The sequence below is a fragment of the Cucumis sativus genome, chromosome 3, assembly GCF_000004075.3.
Source record: "Cucumis sativus cultivar 9930 chromosome 3, Cucumber_9930_V3, whole genome shotgun sequence".
In the NCBI taxonomy this organism is placed as follows: Eukaryota; Viridiplantae; Streptophyta; class Magnoliopsida; order Cucurbitales; family Cucurbitaceae; genus Cucumis; species Cucumis sativus.
The window spans coordinates 18,472,501-18,495,939 of record NC_026657.2 but is presented as its reverse complement, the minus strand read 5'-3'; the positions used below and the strand labels follow the sequence as shown (position 1 = coordinate 18,495,939).

At 32.2% G+C, this 23,439-nt stretch overlaps 1 protein-coding gene and 3 long non-coding RNA genes across 5 annotated transcripts in view; 3 read left to right on the top strand and 1 right to left on the bottom strand.

The window, feature by feature from the left end:
• Positions 1-2,760: 2,760 nt before the first annotated feature.
• LOC101221652 (major latex protein 149) lies at positions 2,761-5,372 on the bottom strand. Its single transcript, XM_004151155.3, has 2 exons — positions 5,137-5,372; positions 2,761-3,176 (listed from the first exon to the last, which is right to left on the bottom strand). The coding sequence occupies exons 1-2, from the start codon at positions 5,363-5,365 to the stop codon at positions 2,908-2,910; spliced, it is 498 nt and encodes a 165-aa protein (XP_004151203.3). The 5' UTR covers positions 5,366-5,372; the 3' UTR covers positions 2,761-2,907.
• Positions 5,373-13,570: 8,198 nt separating this feature from the next.
• Positions 13,571-15,755, top strand: LOC116402961. Its single transcript, XR_004215687.1, has 2 exons — positions 13,571-14,237; positions 14,689-15,755. It is a non-coding gene; the product is annotated as an uncharacterized LOC116402961 (long non-coding RNA).
• A 1,342-nt stretch (positions 15,756-17,097) lies between these two features.
• On the top strand, positions 17,098-18,074 carry LOC116402962. Its single transcript, XR_004215688.1, has 2 exons — positions 17,098-17,575; positions 17,690-18,074. It is a non-coding gene; the product is annotated as an uncharacterized LOC116402962 (long non-coding RNA).
• Positions 18,075-20,259: 2,185 nt separating this feature from the next.
• The window catches only part of LOC116402856, a 3,265-nt gene continuing 85 nt past the window's right edge, over positions 20,260-23,439 (top strand). The window contains exons 1-5 of one of the 2 annotated variants that reach the window (XR_004215523.1): positions 20,260-21,317; positions 21,694-21,738; positions 22,268-22,360; positions 22,497-22,593; positions 23,298-23,439. The exon at positions 23,298-23,439 is cut by the window's right edge and continues 85 nt beyond it. This is a non-coding gene — a long non-coding RNA (uncharacterized LOC116402856). The remainder of the gene's footprint in view (positions 21,318-21,693; positions 21,739-22,267; positions 22,361-22,496; positions 22,594-23,297) is intronic. The other variant, XR_004215522.1, reaches the window with a different exon arrangement.

Below are 23,439 nucleotides of genomic sequence, written 5' to 3'. Positions count from 1 at the left end.
TTGTTTATGTTCAAATTCGTAAACAAATGGTATAATCTAATTGACAAATCGAGAAGACCATCATTTTTCTTTATTGTTGTTTTTTTTACAGGAATGAGTAATGAAAAATTAAGGGTGACTCTTGGATGTTTTAGACCGTAATTAATTTGTTGTCGTTATGGTTATAATTATCATATTGATTTGTTTATAGTAATGAGTAATGAATTGGTATATTTACTCTTGGTAAGATTCATACTTTTGAATGCCATTTTTTTTATAGTAATGAGTAATGAATTGATCTTGTGTGCATCATCATATCCCAATTACACATGCACTTGGAATAGCATCTGGAAGGCTGGTGTCGACTGAGTTGAAAGAAAAAGTATACAATATGATTGAGGTATGTAATCATCCTTCTCATTTGGAAATCATGCAAATACTACACACTTATTGTATATTTTGAGTCATACTATCTTGTGGTTATCCTGTAGCCTTGGTAGCCCCGTAGCATTGGTAGCCAATCATGTATATATTACACAGTTATTGTATATTTTAAGTTGTATTATGTGTGGCTATCCTGCTATGGTAGCCAATCATGCATATATTGGTAAATGTAAATATATTTATAAAATAATTTTTATTTTAATCTAGCACATAATATAATATATATGCATTGTTAATTGGTTGTGTTATAGTGTTCTTTACAAGTAGGTACGGTTGAATGTGGATATTATGTCATGAGATACATGCAAGAAATTGTGACTAAGGACACAAACATTATCACTGGTGCGGTATGTTTTTAAACTATTTACATTATAAAGTTATAGATAGTATATTATGACTAACTCAAATATTTTACAAAGTGTATCCTACTTTTTATGTTTTATAGATTGATACAAGAAGCCCATACACACAGCTTGAATTGGATAGACGAGGGGAGTGGGCTGGATTTTTAGCTCGGTACATATGATAGACACACCTAGATATGATCATGTTAATTTTGTAAATGGCTAAGATATGTGAATGCTCATAACCTTTTTGTGGAAACGTTTTGTTCATAGCCATTATGAGGGCAAAAGATATATGGGGATAGACTTCAATTTTGATTATATAAGACAACTATTATCATTTAATATTTTGGAATAGGACACATATAGGAAATTTTAGTTGGCTATATTGGATTGGAATTGTGTAATTGTTGATGACATTGTTGAGAATAATGAAATTATTGTTGGTTTACATATTATACTAAACTTTTTGTCCTTTTTTTTGTTGTGTAATTGTTCGTTGGAGAATTTGTTTTGTTTATGGATATGTCTTATTGAAGTAAATGTATGTAATGCAGGAAATAAAAAATGAAAAAAGAAAAATTTAGTATATTTAATATATTAATAAATGGTATACATGACATTAAATACATGTCACATATACTATCTTATTTGAGTTAAATATACCATTTTACTTGATGGATATATAGTGTCAACTATAAAATTTTGACTTGACATAATAACATAATGTCAAATATACTATCTCACTTGACAGGTAAATAGAGTCAAATATATATCTTACTCGACTTGTAAATAGTGTCAAGTATACTATCTCACTTGACAGGTAAATAGAGTCAAGTATATAATTTACTCGACGTGTAAATATTGTCAAGTATACTATCTTACTTGACACAAAAATGATGTCAAGCAATAGAGTACTTGACGTTTTTTTAGTGTCAAGTAATAGAACTATACTTGACAGTCGATTACTTGACGCTTTTTAAAACGTCAAGTATAGATTTACATGACACTGTATTAATGTCAAGTAATTCAATTTTTGTAGTAGTGCTAGCTCACTTTTGCATGGCTGCCTACCTCATGTCCTTAGAGATTATCTTTACAACTTTGGCTACATAACCTTGGCTCAAAATGCCTAGCTAAACACTTAGTATATTTCCACTTTGATAATCTCTTTTTGGTTGCCTTACACCAACACTTAGTAAAAATTCCCTTCTCAACGACCCCACTTTGGCTATGGTGACACGCAAATCATGTTCCTTGGGTTAAAATTTTTCTTCCATCTCTTCTAATAAACTCAATGATGTAATATAGAATAAAGCTATGGTTAAACAACTGCAGTTAGTTAGTAAAACAGTTTAAACTGTTTAACAGTTAAGACTGTTTCATAAACAGTTATTTCAACTACTTGTAACTACCTACAAATTCTCAATAAATACCCATTCTCTTAACCATTAATGACAGAGAATTCATTTGAGAAATTAATCCCAACTTTGAATTACATCACTCAAAATAAACTTCAACTTCCAACTCCTCCACTATAGCTCTAGAAAGACTTAGCAGTTCATAGGTCTAGGGTTTATAGGTAAAATCTATCAAGCTACAAATAACCTTGATGTATAGATCAAGAATTTTGGTACTTGACACTTAGAATAAACCAACTGATCTCATATATTTGAAATTCATATGTGTATTAAGTAAATTATAGCTTGACCTGTTTTTGCCTCAATAAAAATATTATATTTTATTCTTCACACTTACTAGAAAATAACGTCAAGGAATATAATTTTTTTTACAATAGTAATCCTTATCAAGAATCAACCTCTATTCTCGAGGTTAATGTTTAAAAACTTTATTATTTGAGTTATATATGTTCATTGTAATCCCATATATATTATGATGTGTCTATTGTAACTATTGGTAAGAACAAAATATATCCAGATTTTTATATCACATTATATATTATTTAAAATGGCTAACTAAGGAAAAATATATGTTGAAAATAAGGCATCATGAAGCATAATTATTTCTTCCATTAAACCTTGAAAACACATATCATAAAAACATAGAGATAATTAGGAGAGATCAGTTTATTTAGATCATATTTGAGTAGTCAAGTGAAGTTGGGGATATAGTTTTTGGTTCAGTTGTTGCAAAGGTAATCATCAAGTGTTTTGCTTGATTGAGCTGCAATTGTGAGATAGTGATGTGGTGCAGCCACATCTTCATTTTCCTTCACAAATTCTATAGACCAATTAACCGAGCTCCCATTGCTACCTTTCTCATTAATAACTTGCATTTTCATTTTGAATACTTCAAAATCTCTGAATAGATCTCCTTCAAACACCTCAAAAGCTATTGATTTGTTGGCATCGTCAAAGGCTAACCTCTCCTTAATCTCTGCTGGGCCACCTATGTATTTTGTTCCACAAAGGGGTAAGAAATTAAATCCATAAAGCTACATTGATAGTAGTAACTAAGTTATATATAGGGAAAATATATAGCAAAAAAGTAATTTAAACCTTATTTGCAATTTTTTTATTATTCCAATTTTAAGTATGTGTATCAACAGTTGAGTATATACTTCCATTTATATAGTTCTATAATTATAATTGGCACAACGACAAAATAGAGCAATTAATTAGATTCAAACTATTAGTATACAGATATAGTAACATTTTTTAAATTCTGTAAATATAAAAAAATTGGTCAAACTCTATCAATGATAGAAGTCCTTCATTGATAAGTCATATTGCAAATATTAGTCCATCACACCGATAAGCCAACAATGATGAAGATTCGTTGATAAACTTTCTTATATTGTGATTTTAGAAATTCAATTATATATACTAATATAATTTGGCTAGACAGCTATAAAATTTTGCTTTATCTTGTATGTTTCTTTCGCTTCATCCGTTTAAAAATATCCCTTAAATTCTAATTTTGGAACACTTAAATAACTTGTACGTGGTTATCTAAACTTCTATTAAACATACGGTAAGAAAAATATATACCTATGAGATAAATTACTTTCTATCTCTTACCGATCGCGATAGATTAAAATTTGTGTCTATGACATGGTTAGTCCTTTTCAGATAACGTGATGATGAACAAAATATCAAATCTAGTTGATATTTTATTTATCACGTCACCATTTATGGTTATCAAAAATGATTTTTTTTTATGGTTTATTATATTGGTAAATTTTTTATTTTATTTCATAACTCCTTTTATAATTTGAGAAACAAATTTTTATTTGAAACACTTAAGAAATTCTCGCTTAAAAAAATGGGAAAAGGTAATCCAGAAAAGAACCTAATTCAATTAAGCTAAGGAACCTAAAAGCTCGAATTTATGAAACTATTGGTAAGTATTATTTTATGTTTCTTAATATGTTTAACATCAACTAATTATGACTTCTTAGACCCAAAATGTTTGTTAGAGTTATTTTTGTAAATGTTAATTTTAAAGTAGGATGATTATTCTTATGTATCTATGTATCTATAAATTAAATGGGTATCTTTACTTTTACTCTTTTTACTTAAACACGTAGTCGAGGTATTTGATTGAACAACGTATAATGAATTCAATAGTTGAATAAATTACCATAGGTTTCCAAATATCTTCATGTAATATGCCCAATCTTTTTTGAAATATACTATTGAATGATGTACTTATCGTTATTCTAAAATGGATTTATTTAGGCCTATAGATATAAAAAAAGTTTGCTTCGCTAAATAATTTATTCATAGTCGTCAGGCCAACAAAACAAAGGTCAACTGATATAAAAGTGTAGTAATAACCATAAGATCTGTCGTTTGAATCATCTACCTCAAATTATTGTACTAAAAAAGAGAGCTTTTTCAAGTGTTGCACATTTATATATATTTCTTTGGGCTTTTCTTGACTTCCAATGGTGGTTTTAGAATAGCCATGACAACCAACTTTTCTTTCATCGGTATCATATATGATATTTCATGTCAAAGCACGAAATATTTTTGAAGAAAGATGTGTTTTTCTAAACCACGGTCATGTATAGTTTATCCATCATCTTTCATAAAATACCAATGGAAATTTATAGCCAAAATTTTCATGATGTTAAAGACAGTTTTACAATTGCACGAAGATTTTTTAAACTTCATTCTCACACATATTTTGTAGAACTCGATCGAACAAGAAAAAAAGGTAATATATCCTAAACTTTTTGATCATATCTGCATATAAATAATTGATTCTAGAATATGTATAAAGGGATTAAAATTGTTGTTAGAACGTGAAAATATTATATTTGAAAGTTCACCAACCAAAAACAAAATAGAAAAAGCATATGGTAAATTAATAGAAAAAGCATATGGTAAATTAATATTCTCACCTATGTTATATTTTAGATGGATGACGCTGCCATGAGCGAAACCATTGCCTTCTAGAATTTTGTAGCTTGTAACAATGTGAGGAAACATTTGAATGACAGAGTCCATTTTGTTAGTGAAAAAGTCGTAGAATTTGTGACCAGAACACTTGAGCTGCACTTGCTCTGAGATCTTAGCAATCTGAGCCATTTTGAAGTTTAGCTTCAAATCTTGCTCATTCTTCATGTCCATAGGTAGGTGGCCTTTATAGCTAAACTAAAGCAAGAAGTGGGTTTTTCATTGATGTGACTCTTTATTCTGTCTTTTTCCAATTATAAATGTTTTCAAGTGGGGAATTCTTTTCAATATATGTGTTGTGAGAATTGTGGAAAAAGCACTTCTCAATGTGTTTCTCTTCGAAGTTGGAATCTCATTAGTGAACTTATTAGGTTTCTTATAAGGAGATTGTGTGAATTGCAAGAGAGAAAGATGAAGCAACTTTTTTTACAACAAATATGGAGTAGGCGAATTAATTAAACCTTCAACCCCATCATGCCAATTACTGAATTTGTCAATAACGAGGAAGTTTGAACAATATTGAAGTTCAATAATATATGTGAAGTTGATGGAAGATTTGAATTTGTGACCACCTGCAGACTTACTTGAGATACTTGAGAGTACAATTATATTCCTAACAAATGAAATGAGTTGAGTGTACAATTATATTCCTAACAAATGAAATGAGTTGAGTTGTGTTATTGTTATCTTCAAATTTTTATATTCCTCAACCGTTACTGTTAAAGTAAAGTAGAATATTGTGATAATGTAATGCGTCAAAAATTGGAAGTCTTCCTTTGTTAATAATTTCATTTATATTTTAGTCACCTTTGCAAACTATCTTTATCGTCACAAGAAAAACATTATTTTAGATTTTTTTATTGTTGTTAAAACTTGACCACAAAAAATGTGTCATCTTAGCTACTCTAATTTTACCCATTTATGATATTCAATGTTCTTAACTAAACGTTTATATTCATTGGAACAACTAAGGTAATACAAACATTATAGAACATTATTCGTCCGGGTTTAATTTGGAGTAATTAGAAGCTAAAAAGGACACGCATGAGGCTTTAAATAGGAGAGAAAACATCACATTTGACCTCAGGTAAGAGCGTTGCAGCGCTTCACGGTGTCGTGGCTCTCGGTGCTCTTTACATAATGCTGAAAAATGTTGTAACATTGCAGCACGTCGCACGGTTAGAAATCTACAACATCATTTTCAAGTTATATCTTTCAATCCAAGTGGCCATTTTGAGAAAATAACTATTTATTTTAATTTCTTAGATTTTTCGTCCTCTATCCATCCACAACATTAGATTTTAATTAGGTTTACTTTCATCCATTCTCTGTAATCAAGCAAAAACGATGCAAGTCTCTCTATCTTATCTTCGGTTATGAGAATGTACGATCTTTGTTTTTTCAAGTTTAGAGGATTTTGGAGAAACCTATTGTACTTTTTTTGAGGTATTTTGATAGTATGATTGAGATTTTTTATCAATGTGTTTTCCTCTTGCTATATTAATTATTCCATTGCTTTAGATTAATGTATAATATGGTGGTATAGAATTGTATGTTAATCTCCAAAAGTAAATAGACTAGATTGGCATGTGATTTGGGGTCGATGACAAAAAGTATTGTTCTATTCACGTAAGGAAACATGTTAAATTTCTAATTAAGCGCCTTTTCCTACAAGAAATTTATCCTAGTATAGTGTAATTTGCAAAGTGTAATGGAGTTAGTTAAGTTGATTAGAATGTTTCTCATTATCTAATATATTAAATTGGCTAATTTGATGTTTAGGGCTGCTAGTTAGCTTTTCTAATCATTCGAGCTACATGTAGGTAAGGAGTTAAGTCATGGTTTGATAATTCGATTGTCAAGATTTTATTGGATGATTCTATTCCTTTAAGCTAAAACATTTTGATCAATTGCATTTTTCTTACCGTTTTCTACTCATCATTTGAATCTCAAACAATGTCAAACTCCCACAATTTATCACTTTACCTAAATAAATTTATCACTTTACCTAAATAATTAACTTTGAGAAACTATTCTTTCTGCTTCCTTGTGGATCAATCCAGTCTTGCCATTGTATTTATTTAGTAGTATAGATAGTATTGATCTATTTAATATAAATTTTATTTGATTGGTCATTTACGGAGGACAATAAAAGGGAGGTATATTAATATTAGACATATATTTAAAAAATATTTGTAGATAGTTGAAAGTAAAATAATTTTAAAAAAAATTATAAGCGATTGTATATTAGAGATGATTTTAATATAATAAGGTGAACCAAAATAATTACAAAATATAGCAAAATTTCATATTTTGTCGTACAGAGATATTGAACGATTTCTATCGATGTTTATTCGTAATATTGATAAACATTGGTAGAAGTCTATGCTCGATAGATTTTAAAATTTTGCTACATATATTTTTAAACATTTTGAACAATGTTGTTATTTGATAAAAAATTTCTATATTATTATTATTAGATAATGTGTATAGTAATTGTGGAAATGATGCCACCGTACAATTTTATGAGTATAAGTGATTATTGTTTTGAAAGTGCCTTTTTTCTTGGATTATCCTTTTAGTTTTTAAAGTGCTTTTTCTATTGTCTTATAGGAATGCATTAGAGGCAAACTTGTCAGTTTTTTGGACAGTTTGGTTTTTATTGTTTGACATTGGTAGGAAAATGAGAATCTTAGAGTTAGTTCTGTGAGTTTTTGAGATTTATAAAATGAGGTTTTAAATTGTATTTGTGATATGGGAGAATATAATGGACCTAAAATCTTTTCTTTTTTTCTTCTTTTGTTTTTATGGTGTTGGCGGAATATTTAGTTGATGTTGGCCGAATATTTCGTGTCTATCATTTTTTCTCGTTGAACTGACATTAGTGGACGACTTTTGAGTACTAATTTCCATTGCATAAACTTGAGTGTTGTTTAAACACTTTGAAGATTGAATCCTCTGGAGTTGAATTGTTATTTGATAAGTTGATTATCTCATTTTTGTTCTTTTATTTTCTTGTTATAATTGTCATAACAAGAAAAACAAACAAAAAAATTACATAACATATTATAACTGAATAAATTGGTGGAAGACAAATACAAGTGTTTCTTGAAATTTATGTCCTAAAATTTGTAGTTTCTAGTTTAAAGTTATATTTTATTCAATAAAGTAGTTAGTGAGGATTTATTATTGAAAATTGAAAACTATAATCTTGAATTCAATAAACTAAGGTCTCGAGATTATCTAGTATAAACTTGAACTTTATGTAGAGACATAAACGTGGATCAAGTTTGAGTATATAGCTTAAATGGTCTTTAGTATATGAATAAGGTTGGACACCTTATTTTGGGACACTTTATTAATGTGGCTCGCTTTCTAGTTAGTACAACGATGTAATCTTAAATCGTTCATTTGGAGACATGGAACTGATGGTATCCTATGTAAAGAGTTTACGTAAAATTAAAAATATCAAATAGTCACTTTTACGTTATAACATCGATGACTGTATAAGATTGGCTATTTCAATTATTAATGACCTGGGTTGGCTTAATCTTAATCCTAAGCTAACTATGAACTTTTGTTCCCACAGAATAATTCTTAGATCTGCATAGGCGAGAACAGTTCAACTAGCACAAGCCAATAGGCCTCCAATTTCAGGGGTAAGACCAGGTGGATAATGGTGTTTGAATTCTCTCCACATATTGTATTGAATGCGAGATGGGGCACACGATTGGTTACTATCCATTTCATCCCTTTCTAAATAAGTTCATTAATTTTTCATTTAAGGTTTTATATTTGCGACTTCACTATGCGAGGAGACAAGGTTATGCGATAAAAGGTGCTAACTATGCCTCTAGGCTAAGATCATGTAATAAAACATACACATCCTACCTATGTGTTACTGCTTTTACTAAGTCTGTGTTGAATACAAGTTTTTATCTCACTTGCCCAAGTGTAAGCAAAGCGAGTGGTTTCCAAGCTAAGCCAGAGTCGACCATAGAGAATTTTGTATCAATCTTAGCTATAACACCTACTTCCAATTTTACATAGTATAAAATCTACACAGTATAACTATAAATATAAGGACCCAACTTTTTAATTAAACCAAGTTAAGGTTGTTTGTTTAAAGTTCAACCAAAAAAAAATCGGTAATGAAAAACAGGTGAGATGAGGTTAAGTGCCCTTTAGCTATATCACAAGTATTTAATTATAGGAATAACTAGAGTACACATAAGACAAATAACACAGTGCACTTTGGTAATCAAATTCGGTAAATACGGCCTACATCTTGGAGCTTCTTTCCTCAGATAAGAAATATTATTGAGATTCAAAAGTTTGTAACTTAACCCTAAAGTTACATTAACAAGTTATCACCATAACTTAACCGTATAAACTCAGACGACTCCCCTGACGGTAAACTTGAATCTCCTCGAAGACGAATTCAAGCTCTCCTTGAATTCATTGACCGTAGTACAATTATCTCAGCCTTCATTTATATTTCTTATCAATTGATATTCTGTCAAATCCCTTGACGATCTTCAATAGTCTGTCATAATGTAGAAGGTAACTAGTTTACCTTACAGATTCTTCACCAAAAATATAAATGGTTGAACACCATTGTGAAGAATAATTTTACTTTCATAGAACTTCTTTTTAAAAAGCCAAAAAAGAAGAACTTACAATAAAATATTCCTAACTATGAGGAATATCTTCTTCTTCAAATGAGATATTTTAGGAAGATCTTTTGACTCCTTATAAAAAGATATTGATAAATGATCCTACACATAAGGAAAATATTTCACCTTTCTTTAAAAAAAAAAAAAACTAATTTCATATTTGTCAAAAAATGTAATGGGTAAGACACAAGATTATAAAAAAATCTACTTAAAAAATAAAAATCAAAGAAAATTTTAATTCGAGTCCTATTTCAAATAAGATAAAATTACAAAAATATTTGTGTTTTAAGACACAACGCAACATTCAGTCATTTTAAACATGAAACTCATTTCAATAATCAAAACCTAAAAATAGTAATTAAAAATGTTAACTAGGAGCATTTTGAAAGATTTTCTTATGGTGTTCACAAATCCTTCTTGTCCTGTTTTCGTATTACCTTTGTGTAAAAAAGTTAAACACGAAAAGGGTGAGTACAAGAATATACCCAGTGAGAGACCCACTACTGGCCCTGTTAGAGGTAAAACTATTAACTTCCTATTAGGAGGTACCATTCATCATAAAAGTCTTATGATCCCGTAGGATACACGTCATTCAGTCTAGTGATTTTGAAGAGTGCGCTTATTAGTCTAGTGATCCCGAAAGATGCACCATATGTGGTGATCTCGTATGACATTGTGTTTACAAGGTACACTACCCCATAGCTAAGTTAATAGTTTCCCCTTAGTCTAGATAATTTCAATCCAGTCTAAACAGTCCAATACAGTCAACTCAAAAATATATTCCCACCTATCCACAATATTTCAGTTCAACTCACAAGCAGTTAAATTAATCATACTAGTACGTATTCAATCATCAGTGTAGAGAGTAATCAATACATCCATACTTATGCATAACTAGTCAAGACAGTCAAGATATGAAAGCTCACACTATGCATAATCAGCTAAATTGTCTCATACAATACATGACATTATAATTTGGGGTCCGATAGTAGAAATCTCTCATGCAATCGATATCACATCTGATTGAGAGAGATCCTAAGAACATGAAAGTAAGGTTAAGAAAGACATAAAAAAAGTAAAAACTTACTACCTATACGAACAAGGTGCACCTTCCCTTTTCGGTGGATTGACCATAGAAACTCCAAAGTTAAGCGTGCTTAGCTTGGAGCAATTCTATATTGGGTGACCTCTTGTAAATTTTTCTAGGATACATGAGAGTGGGGACAAAGCATGCTAAAAAGGAAGCGTGTTAGCTTGTCGGGAGAACTTTCACTCTAATAAGCCTTTAACACAAATAAGGATGATGTTGTCAGGTCGCAAAAGATGCTTGAAAATGTCGAGAGATCCGAATTCCAATGAAAATGTCGAGAGATCCGAATTCCAAATCCTAGTATGAATCTTAGGCCTAGGATTTACAATAAATGTATGTCATTTCTACTATTTACACTAAGGGGGTTTTGTAGAAGGTGGAATGGAATGGAAGGATTATGGAATGCAAACTAACTTGCATTAGTGAAGGCGTGTAGGAAAGTCTACGTGTTGTAGGCGATATGTCTTAATGCAATATAGATCATTTGACCGTCTTCTAATTAAGATGAGCAACCTCTCGACGCTTAAACACCACACTTGTTTGCCTTTCGGGACACAAATGATGAAAATGTGCTACGCGATATATATTTAGGTTTATTTAATTATAAGCATTAAATTTCCTCTCTAATTAGGGCGAGCAACCTTTTGATGCTTAAACACCACCCTTATTCTTCTTTCAGGACACAAATGATAGAGGCAAAATGCCACAAACTCCTTTTCGCGCTTGTTTAGTGAGGTCTTTGTTACTTATTCTCTCAAGTAGTTGGCGACCAATGCTTGACTCCTTCTCTTGAAGAGAATTAGACATTTGGATTGACCTCAAACTAAACACAATGAGTCTTATAAATTTTTATTTTTTTTAAAAAAGCCCTTATCAAGTACATAGCACATGGACTTAAACTAGTTATAACACTTCAACAAGATTGTGAATAGCAAAGGGATGAGAGAATGACAATAATAATAAATACACAATAATTAATTTAGGCCTCTCACCCATGAGAATAACAATATTAAAAAGATACAAGAATGGACATAAAGTCAAGAATGGTGTCGAGCAGCAGAATGCACTAGTGTGCATTCTATGGCTCTTTTACAAGTTAGAGGAATAGGCTGTGAGCTTATCTCTCTAATCTCTCTCTAAGCTCTCACTTAGAAGTTGATCGAGGAAGTGGTGAAGGTAGGAAAATTTCTACATATGGGGAACGTCTCTTAGTTTATGTAAACTCCCCTTCCACTTTTTTTACATGGTGGAGTTGAAGATATTTGTAGGCATATTTGGGCGGCAAATACCCATGCCTTGTTGAGCAACTTGTTCATATCCTCTGCAATTGTTAGTGCAAAAAGCATTTGTTTTAAGTCACATCAACTCCAAGTACCACTTTTGTCTTTTAGTGAATCAACATGTGTTATGAAATTGTTTGTTAGAATACCTCACAATTGGGATCACCAAGCAACTTCTTATCGCTAGGTCTTTGAACACATTCTTCTGCAATTCGCTTCATTTCTTATAATCATCATCTCCTGCGTTTAAAAACACTTAAAAGCATAGTTAATCAAACGTGGTGATTTATGTATGTTGCATTATTTTCTTACTTAATAAATTTGCAACAAAAGCTATGTGTTTTGATCTTTTATCTCGTGTTTTAAACTCCATTGTTTTATCTAGAAGACCTAATAACTTATATTTCTACAAAGTTATCAGATAGCTAGGGACATCAGGTGCAAGACAAAATTCATTTCCACTCTTTTTAGGGTTAGTAGATAGGTAATTCCCTTAAGGACTCAACCCAAGTCTTGAAAAATGGGTCTCACCCTCCCATTGGCTCGAGAGTGATTTGGTTTTATAAGTTGGACCTTAAACCAATTGTTCAATATTGGATCAATGAGATAAAGGAGCAAGATTTATAGTCTTGGGGGAAAAATGGTATTTTTACCCTGTCAAGGTTACAAAAAACCTATGAAGGATCAAACTTACTAATCAGGGTTATATTATATGGACATAAATATATCTATAGTGAGGGGAGTGCAACTTCAGGTTTTTAGTGAAATGATCCATTACTTAACGAATGTTGATTAACTCGGTTTAAGATGACTCTAGAGACCCACACACTGAATTCAATGCAAGCTCTCAGGTTCTCCAAGCTTTATCATAACTAACATCAACCCCATGCATGTTTCTTTTTCATAAAGCTTATTACATCTGAGGGACGAGATGGATTGTCGAATTCATATTGAATCATGTCTTTGAAGGGATGAGATCTCTATGCAGGAGAAAATTTTACCGAGACATTAAACTCAATTTGATTTGAAAGTTAAAAATGCTAAATACATTAGTAAAAAAATAATTAAGAAACTAATTTTCTTATGGCTAAGCATGCTTATAAAATACAAAGAAGGGGAAGAACAAACACTTTTACTCTTGTTAACGACTCTGTATCTGCCAAACGCCCACTAGAAGAAAACTACCCTACAATGACAGTTATATATCTCAAAAAATGAATGGAAGAAAAAAAAACTGTCACGAAATATAAAATTTCGCGTTTTTGGCGGGAAAAGACGGAATTTTTCGGAAAACACTTTTCGCGACAGTTATTAACTGTCATAGAATGTTAGGGTTAAAATTTTTTTCTTTTTTCCTTTTCTTTTCTTTTTCCTTTTTCTTTCTTTTCCCTATTTCCTTCTTCCTCCCCGTGCGTCCTTCCCCTTCTCCCCAGCCGCAACCGCCGCGCCTCTTCTCCTTCCTCCCGTACGCCGCGACGACTCCACCGTCTCCTTCTCCCTTCCCTTCCGTTTCCTTCCCGCCGCAGCCCAGCCGCAACCAGCCGTCTTTCTCTTCCGTTCTCTTTCCGCCGCAGCCCAGCCGTAGCCCGCGATCTGCCGTCTCCATCTCCGGTTCGCGAAGCAACCTTGCAGCAGTCGTCCCGCGCGCCGATCTGCCGTCTCCATCGCCGGTTCTGTCTTCGTCGAAGCCCGAGCCGCCGTGTGAACCAGTAACCGCCACGTTCGCCGCTCACAACCGCCGTAAAGCCAGCCGCGCAACCTTCATTCCAACCGCTGCACTGCCGCGCGATTCTCCGGCCACGTCTTCTTTAGCCGACCGCTGACCGACCCACACTTAGGATTTTGCTGCGAGTTCGACAGTCGTGCGTTGAGTGTTGGGAGTAACCTTGGGCTCCCTTAAATTCACAACCAAATTGTGAATTGTTGAGGGTTCAGTTCGCCAATATTTCGGATTTGATTCATTGGATTTAGTCGATTGAAGAATTTGCATAGAAATCGAGGTAAGGGATTTTCTACTGGACTCAATTGTGATTGTGAACTGTATGTGTGTTGAATGTATACTGTGGTTTGACTGAAAATATATATGAATGCATGTGAATTGAAGTAGACATAACGTCGAATGTATATCGTGAATGTCATGGAAGATATATATAAGTGTGTGTATGTTGACAGGACAAAGATTGTAGATTGTGTTGGTATGAGATATAGATATGAACTTGTGATTCTCGTTTAGATTGGGTGTACGATTACGCTAAAGTATGATTGGGTTAATAAGGATTGGCCTGTTTCTTGTTTTGTTGTTTTTTCTTAGTAATGGTAGTGTGTGAAAGGGAATTTGATAACTCTATATATTGTTTAATTATGGTTTTGAATTCTGTTTTGTGTCTTTAAAAGGACGTTGAACTTCAAAATCGTTTTAATAGGGTCCTTGAACTTTGATTTTTTCTTTAGGGGAAGGGGTGTGTAAGGGATTTTGATTTTAGTCATTGAATGCCAGTGTGTAGCGCCCACCTCCAGGTGACGGATTTTCAGCAGCCACCGTCGCCCTCTTCCAATTTTGTTTTCGACAACCCTCTCTATTCTATGTTGCTGTTTCCAATGGGGTTGTATTATCTTCTGGAGTATACATGTTGGATTTGTTGTAGATGTAGCCATGGTTTTCCTCCTTCGTTGCTTATTCTTAACTTCATGTAACTTATAGCCATCTAATTCGTTTCTTCTTCCTATTTTTTCTCCTCTTCTAATGGCATCTTTCATTCTCTACATCCAACTTGCGCAACCGTGATATATTCTCCAAGGTAAGTATCTCTTTAATGGACGTCAAAAGACTGCATCTTGAAAAATGATTTCATCCAAGATATATTCATATGGGCTTTTTTATTCCTTTGAAAGAATGCCATTCATATATTACACATCCTTATACCTGAGTTTACAAGGTTGTTATAGTACTTTCGCGTTTCATGAGTGAAAAGATAGAATCAAGTTGCGGAATTACGTTCATTTTTAGAGCTCTTAAGTGATTGAAGATAGTTGATGTATATTTATTTTCTCAAAAGTCACATTTTTTGCAAGTTTGGTTTACTTTGGATTTATTAAAGATAATACCAGTTCACTTATTGATTCCATTCATTCCCGAAAAAATTCTTTAAAAAAATTTAGTTTAACACCAAGAATCGCTTTGAGGATTTATCTCCTTAAGGGTTGTCGGAACCATATACTGAACATCTACAATACGTTTGATCATAGTTAACTTTACAATGATCTAGTTGATAGTCTTCCTATTTGTTGAGCTTCTCTTTTAGATTGAAGGAAAGGGAAAGACTTGGCTAGGTTGTGGCAAGCAAACTTCTTCGCTATTATGTGGAGAAATTTAGAGGGGAGGCTAGGGAGTTAGAGAGTTTTTTTGGAAAAAAAAAAAAGAGACGGGACTTTACATTAAGAGAATGAAAAAAAAGACCAATGTTCAAAGAAGTGAAAAAGAGCAACATAGCACAAAAAAAAGACATAGGAACATAATGCAAAAAGTAAGCTAGAGAGGTGATAAGGATAATTAGTATATTTTAGTTAATTGGTTAATTGTCTTATTTTCCTGTAAGGCTATAGATAGCCAATTTAGAGTGTATTTTTGAACCTCTTGAATATCTTTCCAATATAGAACGTTGTTCTTGGAGAGTTTTTTCTCATCTCTAAGGAATGAGATTTCTCTTGTTCCAGAATGGATTTGGCATGGTACTCCAACCTGCTGCATCAAGAGGTTTAATTATTCAGTTTGGGCATTGATCACTAGGACTTTTTGTAATTGTGATAATGATCTTCTTTTTTATTAGATTGTTTTATGTGATTAGTCATTGACTCCTTTTTATGAGTATTACGTCTTTTTTTTTGTTTTTCTTATTGCAATTTGGTTTTGGTATTTCTGTTGTATGTCTTTTTATTATTATTATTGCAATTTGGTTTTGGTATTTCTGTTATGAATAGAGTTTTGTTTGCCCTTGGTTCTTTTATTTTTTCAATAAACGTTCGGTTGCTTAAATAAAATGGTTCTCTGGACAGAAGTGAATTGTGAGTTTACTGAATTTGGTAAATTTAGAAGCATTCCTCTGTGCATCCTCTAGTAGATTTTGGATTTTCCTCTTCCACTGTAATGGAATTGGACCGAGAAAAGTTAATGTGTTCCAGTTATTTTACGGTGCTGGCACTTACATGTTTGGAATTGATGATGAACGAATAATTGATGCTACAAGGGCTAGAAGCATTGCTCATCTGATCAACCACTCTTTCGAAGTATGTATTACTTTAACAATTGATTTACTTTTTATTTTTTCCTTTTATGTTAATGTTCTTTATCCTCATGAGATGACTTATTAAATTATGTGTCAATAGAATTATCTTATATCATAGTGCTTTATTGGCGATGATTGCATAATACAAACTGTTTAACTCTAAGGATTACAAATTGTCGTACATGTATTGTCGTAGGCTGTTTTGTTCTAAGGACTAGGAACAACCCAAGAAGTTGTTCAATTTGCAGTGGCTATTTGGTAAATGTGTGAAATAGTTTTATGCAATGCTTGAATTTCCTTCATTTTTAACACATTTCATGCTTTCATTACGATGGAGCCTAGGAATGGAAGAAGAAAAAGAGACTTCAAGTTTCTATTTTGTTTCTATTTCAAGGACATGATTCCTAGACTTAAAAGTTAAAGTTCTTAGTTTTAATGTTATTCTCATTTTGTTTGTAGATTTTAAAGAGTTGAAGATAACAATCGATGAGACATTGAGCTTTGAGTTATGTGAGAGTTCTTTTTTAACTGAGGTAACTCTCTCTCCCTTGTTTCTTAATTCTCTCCCTTTGCTTTCCAAATTGCCTCACTTGTTTTTATGATGTGTATCGGTTGAAGTTTCAAGTTGTTTATTCTGTTTGGAAATAAAAAAAAGATCTAGAGAGACAAATGTAGTTTATTAAAGTCAATAGAGTTAATTATTTTAAAACTAGTACATGTTTGAATTCAATATTATTACATGCTTCTTGTTTTTTCTAGTTTTAAGTAGCATATGAGATTTTGTCAATGTTTGGGTATAATAATCTAGTTTTTAATGAGATTTTGTGAATGAAGGATTCTGAGTACCCTTTCATTTTTTGGACTTCCCCATTGTAGTTCTCACTCACCTTAGTTTCTCCATTCCCACCATTTGATTGGAGATTTTTTTTGTTATTACTCCTTATAGGTTTCTTAGGAAGAGTTCGATATATATGTGACTGGCTCATGGAATTATGGTATTTGGTGCCATACTGCATTGGGATATGAATCTTCTTGCAATCAAATAACTGCAGAAGGTGATTATTTGCTTGTGTCCTTGGTTCACTACCTTTGAATGTTTAATATATGGATTGGGGATTAGAGATGTATGTTTTTGCAATGTGCTGTCTAATTGGTTTTTTGTAATTCAGAACTGCGGTCTTCCAAAATATGGACAGCTTTGTCCTCATGGTCTTCTCTTTTCATTTCATGGAATCAAGTGTTGAAGTTCTTGTTTGTGTTCTGTATTTTGTTGAGACGTTGATTTAGTTATTCATTGACTGTACGTATGTGTTATGGATTCTTTGTAGGTTCAACTGGAGTCGACAAGTTCATGAGTTTTGTTTCAAATATCATTTCCAGAAACGAACATTCTCGGTTGGTCCAGTCAAATATATTCGAATGCTATTTAAGATATCTTTTGATTAAGAGTTAGTATTTCGTACATGTGGATTACTGAAACTTGTATTAAGATGTACAAATATTATAAATCGTATTATAGTGTATATATATTAAAGTGTTGGCTATTTTCTTGTACATTGGTGTGAAACTTGTATAATTTCAAATTTGTCATTCTGAGCTACATTATTGTCATTCTAATGGTTCGTGTAATGGTGGAGCTGCATGGAGAACAGAATAAAACTATAGGAAATTGAGAAATGTGATAGTTAATAGTTGTTGTAAATTGGAGAACGATGACAGTTATTTAACAAAATAAATTGTCACGATTGCTCTATATGTGACAGGAATAACATGTCGTCATAAGATAAACAATGACAATTTTTTTAAAAAAAAAACTGTCACGATTGTATTATATTTGACTGGAAAAAAATGTCGTCAATGGCAAAACAATGACATTTAATGTTATCGAAAAACTGTCACGATTGCACAATCGTTAACTGGAAAAAAATGTCGTCAATAACTAAACAATGACATTTTTACAAAAAAAAAACTGTTGCGAAAAACATATTCATGACAATTAATACATGTCACGATAGTAGAATTCGTGACAATTATTTAACTGTCGTTAATAAAGAAATGATGATAGTTATTGAATGTCATAAAATAAATTATGACAGTTATTGAATGTCGTTGAATGTTGATTAACGACATTTATTTCATGTCATAAAACAACCTATTGCGACAGTTTTCAAAAATTGTCGTCGAAGGCCTTTCCATGACTCCCGCTTCTATGACTGAAAATAACTGTCGCGAAATCCGTTCGCGACAGTAAATAACTGTCGTCGTAGCCCACTTTTGTACTAGTGGCCAAATTTTAGCACCACCATTTAGAGATCTCCCTATTCTCTGGGTTGAGATTTTGATTTGTGAAAACCAAAATTGGAGAAAGAGAATTCTTAGAGAGCGATAATTTTATTCTTGAGAGAATTGCAGTAAAAAAAAATCTCATAACCTATAGAAATTTGTTTAAATGAAATTTAATTAAATAAAATTAAACTAAACTATTATATTCAAATATAAATTTCTCACATAAACTATAGTTTTAATATGTGTCGTGTACACATTAAAATTTGACCTATAGTTTTAATATGAATCTAATTCACATTAATATTTAAACTCATTCAAATATTTTATCTCTCTTAAGATAATTTTGAATCATATCCAAAATTAAATTTATATAATAAAGTTTAACTAAAATATAAACTTTATATTATAATGTATCACCATACATTATATTAATTCCCAAATTAAATTTGAACATTTCAAATTACAACCAATACAAATAAATCTTATTACCTTTTACGAGCTATGAAGAGGACCTAATGGACCTATAGATCAGCATTTATGATGATACGAGATTAATTGGCTAAATTCATTAACCACATTAATCAATATTCGTTAGTTGTGCGTACACTCCACTAAAGACTCATAGTTGTGGATATAGACCAATAATAGTAAGTTAGTCCTCCATAAGTGTTGGTAACACCAACTGGATCAAACTACCCTTTTACCCTCGGGTTACTTCTAGTTCTTAAATACCAGTGCTCCTATAATGAACAACCTGTTTATGGTCCAACCAATAAACAAAAGCCCCTCTCGTGCCATAGAGAGAGTAGGGTCCTTTATTCAAGTCCTGAAAACATCATTTAACGAAACACTTATCTACTTACCCTACAGTCGAGAAGGAGTGAATTCCTTTTTGTGTGATTATGTTTCCAGCTCCTGATTCGGTCTTATCCCCAAAATGATAAGCATATTGAGTTGGCAATTTGTCCACTCTCACCTATACAAATCAAAGGACAATTTCTCGCAAACATGAGTTCATAATACATTCAAGATTAAGACTAAGTTACCTAGGTCATCTAAATGAAAAAGAAATGTAACTAGTTAACGAAGTTACATCTAGTGGTTATTATTTTGTGGTCCGGTCTTATGAAAACTCATTGCATAGGATACCCTCACTCGCATGTCACCTACACAATCGTGTTGGATCAGTGTGTTTGTATCGAATACAAAATGATTTGTATCTATAGTGTTATCATGATAAGGTACCCAACTTTATCCCTATTCTATAGACCCTTTAAGTTGTATCTTGAACATTGATCCTTGTATGTCTCTACATACTATTCAAGACTCATCAACCAAATTAGGATGTTAGTTTATTGGATTTAGGTTTTTAAGACAAAACTAATAAATTTATTGAAATTATAATAACACTTTATTAATTACAGTCAACAATTTCTCATCTCAAAAGACGACGACGAGGAGTTCTTATTCGTATTCAACGATGACGACGATGATTTCTCTTCTCAAATGACAATTTCTCATCTCTGTCATCGTCTTTCTGCTCACCGTTGCTTTGTTCTTCAAATTGACCCGAGGAAGGTAGATGGAAAACTTCAAGCTATAACTTTCAGACAACGCTCCCTACCCTATCGATCGGTAGAGGTCGAATCAGGAGCGACTGCTGTTCAACCTATTTTCCAAGAATTTTCTATTTTCTGGCTTCAACCTCTTAGACTTGCGATCTCGTAGCTTCATCTGAGCACCGTAGTTCACATGGGTTTTGCTTAGGATTCTTCGTCTAGTGTTTTGGCTTTAAACAATGGGTTATTTTGATGTTTTGGCCTAAAAAATCCTTCCACATTTGTTCTTCATATTTTTCTTCATACCCTAATCTCCAATTTCTATTTATTACATTAATCCCTTTCATGTTTTATTCTTAAAAAATTTATTGAGGTTTTATTTTCTTAATTTATTTCTCGCAGTTTTAATCCCTCACAACAAAGGCTTCTCTTTCCATTGGCAAATCCTCCATTTGCTAGATGAAATTGAATTTAGAGATTTTCAACTAGAGACATTTGCACAACCTTTCTCTGTCTTTCATTACACATCTCTCTCTCACATCCTACGACTTTTTTCTGTTGTTTTCACTTTCGTATATTATTTTAGAGTGCTTTCTAATGCACATATAATGTAACTTTTGTAGTCATTGACACATTGTACAGTACAAGACTGCCTATTATTTATTTTACCTTCCAGTGAGTAGCTTTTCCTTGCTCCACTTTAAGAAAGCAGTGTGTGTGAAGTGGTTGAAGAATTAGTAGCTTCTTGGTGGCTTTGCATTATCCATTTTTTTAAAACACAAAGTGTGAAGTTTTATTCTTAAGATCATTTTTCTAATAAAATACTCACTATTGTTTGTGATAGATTTGATTGACGGTGTGCTGTTTTTGTCATGATTGCAGGTGGCTTGTGCACTGGTTATGGCAGGTGACGATCTTAAGAAACATCGCAGTTACGGACATTCTTGTTCAGGTTGATGTTTATTTTCAAGTTCAAGTATATTACTTTCACTTGAATGGTTGGTTAATGATTTTGATTTTCTCTACATTTCTTAGGGTTGATGCCACATTCACATTATTTGAAGTACCCTTAGTTTTTTAAGAAGTGTTTGTTTAAGCCCATGTTTGATTCAAAGACATTCTCTTAATCTTCTTTAACTGCATCTTCAAACATAAATGCTTATCTGCTTTTAATATGAGGATCTTAGCTTTTGTCTTCAAGAGGAGCCTAGAATAAACTTTTGCTCCATTTTTCGAAGATTTTTTTTATTGTTTTCTCAAGTAGGAAAATTTTCTTTTTGTGTGTGTTTTTAATCTCTTGTCCTGTGGCTTTGTAATTATGTGAACAGGATGGTTATCCAGATTGTTTTGGCAATTCTGAAACCATAGGAAAGGTGAGTCATGCCGTTTACATGTTAAACTTTTCACACCTTGCACGGTTCTTGCGATAATTTATGTAGAAATCCTCTTCCCTGTACAAATCATTATTGTACCAAATTTTTCCATGCACTCAAGAGCCAACATCCATCACCATCCCTTCGAGACTTGAGCGAGCCATGCGAAAAGTGTAATCTTCCTTGTGAGAAGGTTGACATCATCATTTTTTATATATTGTGTGATATTTTGTTTTTCCCTTCATCATTTATGAGAATGTCCTCCCTGCAAAGTGCTTCTAAAACGTTCATCCCACCGCGGTTCAATGGTCCATGTTTTTTAGTGTATGTATTGCATTAGTCTATCCCCGGAGGAGTAAATGGCTATACGATCGTGCAGTGGATCTTGCCACAGATAGTCAATGATACTATTTCTTGTTGATGATAATTTTACTTTTTTCTTATTAAAGAAACAAAGCTTAAAAAACATTGGGGTGTTTGCCATTGTAGAAAATTTTTCACACCTTCTAATAATCTTACTCTCTTCAAGATCATTGTTCAAACAGTGAAGCCTTTCCACATTTTCAGCAAGTTATTTTCTTTTCAAGTTTGCATTAGAAAATGAACTCTCTAGTTTAGCAAGGTAAAGTTGGTTGCCTTTAACTTTACCCTTTTCCTTATCTAATTTCAATAGATGTGTTGTTGCACAAAGTATTTGTTATCGTTGGAGAATTTCATTTTGCCTTCCCTAAAATTGTTTTATTTGTCTGGCAATGCAGATAACATAAGCGTTCAGTATGGATTTTAACAGTGAACTTTTGAACAATGGATATTTATGAGGTTGGAGAAAATCTTTTTGCTGTGAGTGATGCCAAGGTATATTGTGCTAAAAAATCTTCATTTCATTCAACCAGAGGAAATAAGTTAATATGTTGTGATTTTTCTCTTCATTTTCTTTGGTTCATGATAATTTTCTTCTGAAAAGGTTTGCCTCCTCTTAAGCTACCTTGAACAATCGAAGATTGTGAATAATGTTGATGGAATACTGTGAATAATGTCAATTGGATATCTTACTCTATGAATTGATTAAGTTTCTTCTTTGATGGGTTTTATAAGATTTTGTTTAACATGTGTGTTTGTATTAATATTCAATTTCTTTGGAAAATTAAGAAAGTTTATAGACTATTTACAATGAATTATTTTCAAGGTTCATTTGTTAAGAGGAAGATGACATGGATACATCGTGAATGCAAAATTTGGTGAAGCGATATTATGATAAGCTTTTCAAAGAGTATCCTATGTATAATCTGATGCCATATTTTTTTGGGCTAAGCCATTACTTGTTTGTTATATTTGATTAGATCAAATTTTAAATTTGGTTTTTGGCTTGATTTCTATTTGTTGATGTGGTTGAACTTTTGATAGTTTGATTTGAGTGATTACACCTTTTTTTCCATTTTCTTAAGTTCGTTAATATTTAAAACATGAACACTAGTCTTGTTTTTCATTAAGAGGTCATATGGTCATACGTAGTCTCTTCTGAATTTTGGTTTACTTATTCCATGAAATTTCTTTTTGAGGTGGATGGTACAAGCTACAACTAATCCCTCATGCTACAGTCTGTATTTTGAAGATTAAACATATTCAAGACAATATTTCCTGTCATATTTCCATCCATAATCTTGTAGGTTAAATGAAGTCCAAAATTTTGTTGTGGCTTAA

Coding starts and splice junctions, on each gene's coding strand:
- LOC101221652 (XM_004151155.3), bottom strand. CDS start 5,365: ATGGACATGAAGAATGAGCAAGATTTGAAGCTAAACTTCAAAATGGCT. Junction 3,177..5,136: donor CCATCTAAAATATAACATAG/GTGAGAATATTA, acceptor CAAAATACATAG/GTGGCCCAGCAGAGATTAAG.